The sequence below is a fragment of the Nerophis ophidion genome, linkage group LG18, assembly GCF_033978795.1.
Source record: "Nerophis ophidion isolate RoL-2023_Sa linkage group LG18, RoL_Noph_v1.0, whole genome shotgun sequence".
Classification (NCBI taxonomy): Eukaryota; Metazoa; Chordata; class Actinopteri; order Syngnathiformes; family Syngnathidae; genus Nerophis; species Nerophis ophidion.
Genome location: NC_084628.1, coordinates 5,202,060 through 5,211,236, shown reverse-complemented (window position 1 = coordinate 5,211,236; position 9,177 = coordinate 5,202,060). Strand labels below are relative to the sequence as shown.

The 9,177-nt window shown below is 37.4% G+C and overlaps 1 protein-coding gene across 3 annotated transcripts in view; it reads right to left on the bottom strand.

The window, feature by feature from the left end:
- dscaml1 (Down syndrome cell adhesion molecule like 1) overlaps window positions 1–7,877 on the bottom strand; it is a 426,233-nt gene extending 418,356 nt beyond the window's left edge. For all 3 annotated transcript variants that reach the window (XR_009802713.1, XM_061878592.1, XM_061878593.1), the window contains exon 1: window positions 7,662–7,877. Coding sequence is in view for 2 of the 3 variants with exons in the window: in XM_061878592.1 (XP_061734576.1) it covers window positions 7,662–7,704 (43 nt within the window). In the remaining variant the exon portion in view is untranslated. The remainder of the gene's footprint in view (window positions 1–7,661) is intronic.
- Window positions 7,878–9,177: the final 1,300 nt, after the last annotated feature.

Here is a 9,177-nt window from a genome sequence, read left to right as displayed (position 1 = left end):
GAGCCAGTACAGGCGTAATGTGATCAAACTTTCTTGTTCTTGTCAAAAGTCTAGCAGCCGCATTTTGTACCAACTGTAATCTTTTAATGCTAGACATGGGGAGACCCGAAAATAATACGTTACAGTAATCGAGACGAGACGTAACAAACGCATGGATAATGATCTCAGCGTCTTTACTGGACAGAATGGAGCGAATTTTAGCGATATTACGGAGATGAAAGAAGGCCGTTTTAGTAACGCTTTTAATGTGTGCCTCAAAGGAGAGAGTTGGGTCGAAGATAACACCCAAATTTTTTACAGAGTCACCTTGTTTAATTGTTTGGTTGTCAAATGTTAAAGTTGTATTATTAAATAGAGTTCGGTGTCTAGCAGGACCGATAATCAGCATTTCCGTTTTTTGGGCGTTGAGTTGCAAAAAGTTAGCGGACATCCATTGTTTGATTTCATTAAGACACGCCTCCAGCTGACTACCATCCGGCGTGTTGGTCAGCTTTAGGGGCATGTAGAGTTGGGTGTCATCAGCATAACAGTGAAATGGTTGGATGAGTGGGTTTATTTTTAATGGGGGCACTCAAAAAAAAATATTTACAGTAAAACCCTGATTCTTAATATTATAATTCTAAATAGATTTTTTTAAACTTGTGAAATTATTTAGTAAAAAAAAATGTCTTTTTGTTTCAAGAATCAACCGTTTCGTATAAATGTCATGCTTCAACAGCCAAGGGGAGCTTTTGTTACCTGCAACATGTTTTGAAAAGGTTGTATTGTAATATTTATAGTCGCCATACAGCAATAGATGATATCCGTCTATTATCTGACCACTTTTATGATAGCAATCTAATATGAATTGGTAATTGGGATATTATATAAAAATATGATATCCCAGTATATATCATATATTGTATATATAAAATGTAAATTAGAGATGTCCGATAATATCGGCCTGCAAAAGCTACGGTGGAGTTTGGTGTGGCTAGGCCACTTGTCTCAATGCAGCATTTCAGAAGCTCTGGCTGACTGCTAGGCCACTTCAAGCACTCACCACTAGCTTGCAGCACATTTGTGTTACTCATACAAATACGTTCGAGCAGGGCAGATTTAACCCAGTTTATAACTTCCTATTATACAGTATACCAGGAAGTCTTGCACTAAAGAAAGACTGTTATTGTCTACTTTATTACTCTAGTATACTCTGGACTAAAGCTGTGTGCCTTCATTGTTTTTGTAGCATGTTTAAAAACTAAATAAAAATAATGCACTTTGTGAAAGTCAAAGTATAGTATTTCCCATAGTTGTAGTTGGTATCAGGATTATCTCAAGGAGAGCATGTCCCAAATTCCAAGCTGCTGTTTTGAGCCATGTTAAAAAAAATAATGCACTTTGTGACTTCAATAATAAATATGGCAGTGAGTGAAGTTGAGCTCTTATTTTGGTAAACCTTGTTACAATAATTAATGCGTCCAGTGGGGCATCACAACAAATTAAGCATAATAATGTGTTCATTCCACGACTGTATATATCGGTATCGGTTGATATTGGAATCGGTAATTAAGAGTTGGACAATATCGGACTTTTCGGATATTGGCAAAAAAGCGGACTTCTCTAATGTAAATATTACATATATATTATATTTTATATTGCTACTTTGGTACATTTTAGTCTACTTTATACCTTTTGTTTTCACCTTCTTTTTGTGCCCTTGTGTGCATTATCCTTTCCATCCTTTGTAACCGAGGAACAATTTCCTTGTGGATCAATAAAGTTTGTCTAAGTCTAAGTTCAAGCCTAGATAATATATTGCAATAATTGGTTTGAATTGAGAATTGTGTTGAATCGTCAATTGATTCTGAATCAAGTCATCACTCCAAGAATCGAAATCAAATCACAAGCTGAAGGGTTTAATGTCCGACAATTCGACTGCGAGGTTGATAATTGACAGTCCTGTCCAAGAAAGTGCTTCAGTTTTAAACTACATGTCATCACCAGAGTTAGTAAATGAGCTAATTAGTTGTTAAGTTAATGAATTAAAATGTGAAAACGCGATAAGGGTCAAGTGAGTAGTTTTTCGGGACGTAATTCTGATTTTTTCTACACAGTTTCCTTACGTTTACCGTACAAGTGTGTTCATGGCCCAGACCTGCCTCCCCCCGCAGAGACAAAGGGAGGGGTGGTCTGACAAAAGTCTTCACTCTGTTGATCTCATGTCGTTTCAGAACAGAAACGCCAGGCAGATTGACACAGATGCAAGGAGTGAACCCTCTTGCAACAGACGAACAAAGCAAACACACACGGACATACCAATTTCAGTTATCCTTCAAATAATTACCGTCGCCCAGTTTTTGTATTCATTGTGGGTTGACTGTTTATTAGTTAGCAACGTAGCTCAAAAATGTAAGGGCGGATTTTGATTAAACTCTCAGAAAATGTTAGCAATTAAATAAAGAAGAAGTAATTTGATTCCGGGTGTGATCCGGTTCACTTTCTGAATTGTGGATTATTTTTTTAGGATTCCTTACAGTTTCTTTCTTTAGTTTGTGTGATGTATTATATTGTAAGTGTGTTCATGTCCGAAATAGATTCATATCGTTTCACTTTCATATCATACACAACAGTTTTGTAATATGTAATCAATTAATTCAGTCATTGTTAACATACTGAAATGCAGAATATCTTATTTTCAATAAGGTTGAAAGTATTTCTCGTAATTCTTCTTCTTTGTACTTTGTAAGCACTAATAATTTAAAAAACCTCTTAAACTGGATCATATCAGTACAATGTTAAAGTTCATTACTTATCCATTCCATTATTTAATTCCCCATTATGATATACTAAAGGTTCCAAGTGATGTACGTGCATACAAATGTTTTAAATTATATTTTTCTATAAAGGTTATATTTCTCCGAGGTGAAGAATTGTTGTACATTCTTTGGTAGCAGGTTATAGTTTGCTTTGTACATCATTTCAGCTGTCAGCAATTTTACCAAATCACCAAACTTTAATAATTTTGACTCAATAAATAAAGGGTTTGTATGTTCTCTATATCCAACATTATGTGTTATTAGGGACCGAGGACCCTATTGTATTTCTAAGGTTTTATTATCATTATTATTCATTATTATTCCGCCGCCTCTTTGAGCTGTAATTTGACCCCCTTAACATGCTTCAAAACTCACCATATTTGACACACACATCAGGACTGGCGAAAATTGCCATCTAATTAAAAAAAAACAAAAAAAAAAAACAGAACTCGAAATTGCGCTCTAGCGCCCCCTAAGAAAAACACAGACAAAACTGCTTGTAACTTCCGTTAAGAATGTCATAGAGACATGAAACAAAAACCTCTATGTAGGTCTGACTTACACCTAGATTTCATACACTGACATCCTTCAGCAAAAATCCACAGGAAGTTGGCAAAAACCACTTCAAAACAAAAATTTCAAAAACATTTTTCATTTTTGCCTCTTTGAGCTGTAATTTGACCCCCTTAAAATGCTTCAAAACTCACCAAACTGGACACACACATCAGGACTAGTGAAAATTGTGATCTAATAAATAAATAAAAACAATTAAAAATTGCGCTCTAGCGCCCTCTAGGAATTAAACAGACAAAACTGCTCTTGGTAAGAAAACACAGACAAAACTGCTTGTAACTTCCGTTAAGAATGTCATAGGAACATGAAACAAAAACCTCTATGTAGGTCTGACTTAGACCTACATTTCATTCATTTACATCCTTCAGCAAAAATCAACAGGAAGTTAGCAATTACCCCTTCAAAACAAGTTTTGTAAAAACCCGTCACCTTTTTTCAAACATTATCTCCTCTGAGCGCGTTTGTTGTGTCGGCTTCAAACTACCACAGGAGAGAGATTGAACCCTTCTTTTTAAAAGTTGACGAAAGTTTTAATTCTAATTGATCTTTTTTGTAACACAGTTAACGAATGTAGCGCACATTTGTAGACATTTCCCCATATTTCTGCACAATAACTCAGATATGGTAACACTAGCGAGCAGTAGAGTTAGGAGAGGCTTTGTGGAGGTCTCCGCTCTCGCAGTCTCTTCCTAGGTTTTCTCTATTAATAATTGGTTGAGGTAAAAATGTGAACATATGACAGAGCTTTATGTTGTCATTATGTACAAAACAAGAACAACAGTAAAGGGAGAAGTACCCCATCCCCCTTATGCCCTCTCCAGAACCATTTAGTTGAATAGGTCTGCACTATACTGTGACTCATCCCACAATTAAGTGCTTTTCGACTCTTAGTGTGAACACACATGCGTAAAAAGACAGCAGGTCTACTTGGACGGGAATGAGAAAGTGTTTTTAAATCCGATAGAAGTGGTTGACGATTGGGGATTATAAGTAGGTGAAATAAGGTACCAAGCTTACTTAAAAAATTAAAAACTACAGTTTTACGGCATTAAATTCCACCAGTTCAGTTTAATGTCATGGTTGTCGACTGAAACTGGATGAATCTAGAATCATATTATCTGATGAAATAATCATGGCAAAAAGCAGCTCTCTGACACACACCCTCCGCACCTCCATTTCTTTTCAAACACAAAATGTTGCTTATTTAGCAGTGTCATAATACTTGTTATCATTTCTTAAAAAAAAAAAAAAATAATGAATAAAAACAGGCTCCATTGTGGCCTGTCAGGCCCGAACACACTCCCAAAGCTGGGGTTTGATAGCAAACAAACCATGCAGGGGATGTAGATGTGCTCATCATAAATACTGGATTTATTTAAAAAATATAAAAAGATTGGGTGAGCTTCTCATCACTGCAAGCAGAAAACGATGAGCCATTCTAGCAGGCGCGGCCCTGATGTGAAAATACGCAGTACTGGTGCGTATGCATGCATGTTAATTGACTGCATGTGAAGGGTTTTTTTTTTTTTTTTTAAGAATATGCAAAAGAGAATGCACCTGGGATTGTATATGCGGTTGAATCGTGCACAATGAGCGGAACGTGACATTGGAAAAACAACAACTGACATGGAAGTTTGTTTTCCACTGCGTTATCTCCATCTCTCCCATCTCAGGCGCTCTTTCTGCTCCAATGGCTGTTTGACGCCCCCAGCCCTCCTCCGCATAGACACACACATAGACGCGTGCGCGCACACACACACACACACACACGCGCACACACACACACACACACACACACAGACACACACAAAACTCTAAATAAATAAATATATATACACAGTATAAATACATATAGATGTATACACATATACATGTACAGTATATATACACACACACACATTTTATGCATGCACTCACACACATTTACATATATACACACATCTATATATTTGAAATATATACATACACGCATATATTATATATATATATATATATATATATATATATATATATATATATATATATATATATATATATATATACACATACACACACATTTATATATATACATACACACACGCATGTATGTATACACACACACATTTTATACACACATTTACAGATATACATACATCTATATATTAGAAATATAAACATATATACATATACACACACACACACAGACACATACATATATACATATATATATATATACACATACATACATACATACAAACATAATATGCATATATACACATATACACATATATATATATATATATATATATATATATACACACACACACACATATCTAGAAACACACAAATATTTACAGATATACATACATCTATATATTTGAAAAATATATATATATACATATACATGCATATACATACATACATATATATACATATATACAAACATAATATGCATGTATACACATATACATGTATATATATATATAAATGTATGTATATATATATATATATATATATATATGCACACACACACACACATATATATATATATATATATATATATATAGAAACACACACATATTTACAGATATACATACATCTATATATTACAAATACATACATATACGTATATATATACATATATGTATACACACACACATATACATATATATAGACAGATATACACACAGTTATATACACAAACACACATGTATATATATATATATATATATACACACACACACATATATATACACATATACAGTATATATATACACACATATATACCCATATGTATATATATATATGCATATATACATACATACAGTATATGAATACATAAAGTATTTATATATATATATATACACACACACACACACTATATATATATATATATATATATATATATACACACACACACATATATATATATATATAAACACACACAAGTCGTACATACATACATATATATATACATACACATATATATATATATATATATATATATATATATATATATATATATATATATATATATTGATATTGCACATCTTGGCCAGTCACAAGGCGGTGATGTACAATGTGTATGAAACAAACGCACCTAATGAAAAGGAACACCACAAGTCCTCAATATACATGGCAGAGGGCACAGCCAAGGCCAAGGATGGGGACCACAACCACAAAACACACCCTCGTCTTTATCAACTTCAATAGGACATTTGTTTTGTTTTTTTGTTCATTTTCAACTGCAATGTCACTGATGTGTAAACAACAAAGCACGCCGTAAATAAATGGATGGTTCTTTCCCCCTCACACCTTCAGAGGCCTATACCTTATCAATTAAAAGTATACTATTTTATTTCACAGAAGAGGCAGAAGCATAAGGGTCTTCATCTGCAGCATTTTAAGCTTAACCAATCAGTGGAATCTGGTGCCACAGAAAATGGAGGCTGAATAATTAGAGCAGGGCAGATAACGACTGCATCTGCATGCACTCGCTCCCTTTTCTCTGCTTTGTTTGTTTGTTTAATCGATAAAATAGTCAATTAATAAGAAAAAGATTGTCTTAAAAGTATCCCACTGAGCACATTAACTATCCCCCACCCCCCAAAAAAACATTCAATTATCCCAGCAGCACCTCTCACACCTCCCATAAAAATACAATGACCTCTATGCTACCCTAACTTACTGGCTTTTACGCATGATTTTAGACGTTTTTTCTATTCAAAATAGTTTCAAAATGAAAAAAAAAGGTTGCTGCGGGATCACCCCCACATATTATTGTCCCTTGCTCGTGGAAATAAGGTTTTGTAAAAGTGGAATAATATAATAAAGTCCCTTTTTGCTGTTGACTTTTACGCGTAAACGCCTACAACCAGAGGGCACCGGGGGTGGGGGGGCCATTCACACCGTGCGCCCTCTGGATGATCATTATCAGCCTCCACTTTCTTCTTCAACATCCTCCATATTCAGGCAAGGAAAAAAAACTGCAAAACGTCGTCTTTTATGTAAACGAATCTCTTTTTTTTTTTACGCATTTTGGCCATTTTACGCACTCCGGAATTAAGTGCGTATTGATTTGTGTCTTCTTAACTTGCTTCCCTCTCATCATCTTGACTAAATATCATCAACAAATCAATAGGAGGCGCAAAAAAAGCTGGATGATGCACCCACAAAAGGAGGAGCAGATCAATAAAAACACCCAAAAGAAAAAGTTCAGTTATTTGCAGGTAAAAAATAGCTTTAAAATAAAACTAAAAAGGCAACTTCAGCAGACGCATCATGCAGACAAACACCATTTCCATGGCCTACCTTCTTGCAAAGAATACAGCAGAAGTAAAGTTACAAGCCACATGCCATTAAAAGCAGTTTTAGTTGACAGAAATGTGGTGCAGTCCCCTTCCAGAAAGAAGCAGCAGCGCACGGCGCGGCAAGGTCTGCCAAGAAGGCGAAGCTCCGTGCTGGACTGGACTGGTTCTTGCGGCTTGACGCTTCCCCCCCCAGCAGGTCTCTCCAGCCCCGGTCCCGATCAACACGCACACTCCGGCGCCGCCAAACCAACCGCGGAGAAAGTACCGCCTTTGCTGCCTGTTCTCCCCGCCCCTTACCGGGACGGAGCGCCTTCGCCCCACCCCTGGTGTCCTAATCAACAGGAGGTGAACCAGACGCGCGTACTGGGCTTGGAAAGCTAGTTTACGCGCTTTTACGCATCATTTTATCACAAGAATGGGAGCTCTAACATTAAAACTGTAATTTAGGAGACATCCCTGACACTTATTGATATAGTTAAACCCGGAGGTGGGTAGAATAGAGAGACATTGTACTCAAGTAAGAGTACTGTTCAAACCCCGTTTCCATATCCATCCATCCATTTTCTACCGCTTATTCCCTTTCGGGGTTGCGGGGGGCGCTGGCGCCTATCTCAGCTACAATCGGGCGGAAGGCGGGGTACACTCTGGACAAGTCGCCACCTCATCCAAGGCCAACACAGATAGACAGACAACATTCACACTCACATTCACACAATTTAGTGTTGCCAATCAACCTATCCCCAGGTGCATGTCTTTGGAAGTGGGAGGAAGCCGGAGTACCCGGAGGGAACATGCAAACTCCACACAGAAAGATCCCGGATTTGAACCTAGGTTGCAGGACCTTCGTATTGTGAGGCAGATGCACTAACCCCTCTACCACCGTTTCCATATGAGTTGGGAAATTGTGTTAGATGTGAATATAAACGAAAAACATCCATCCATCCATCCATTTTCTACCGCTTATTCCCTTTCGGGGTTGCGGGGGGCGCTGGCGCCTATCTCAGCTACAATCGGGCGGAAGGCGGGGCACACTCTGGACAAGTCGCCACCTCATCCAAGGCCAACACAGATAGACAGACAACATTCACACACTAGGGCCAATTTAGTGTTGCCAATCAACTTATCTCCAGGTGCATGTCTTTGGAAGTGGGAGGAAGCCGGAGTACCCGGAGGGAACCCACGCATTCACGGGGAGAACATGCAAACTCCACACAGAAAGATCCCGAGCCTGGATTTGAACCCAGAACTGCAGGACCTTCGTATTGTGAGGCAGATGCACTAACCCCTCTTCCACCGTTTCCGTATGAGTTGGTAAATTGTGTTGGATGTAAATATAAACGGAATACATCCATCCATCCATTTTCTACCGCTTATTCCCTTTCGGGGTTGCGGGGGGCGCTGGCGCCTATCTCAGCTACAATCGGGCGGAAGGCGGGGTACACCCTGGACAAGTCGCCACCTCATCGCAGGGCCAACACAGATAGACGGACAACATTCACACACTAGGGCCAATTTAG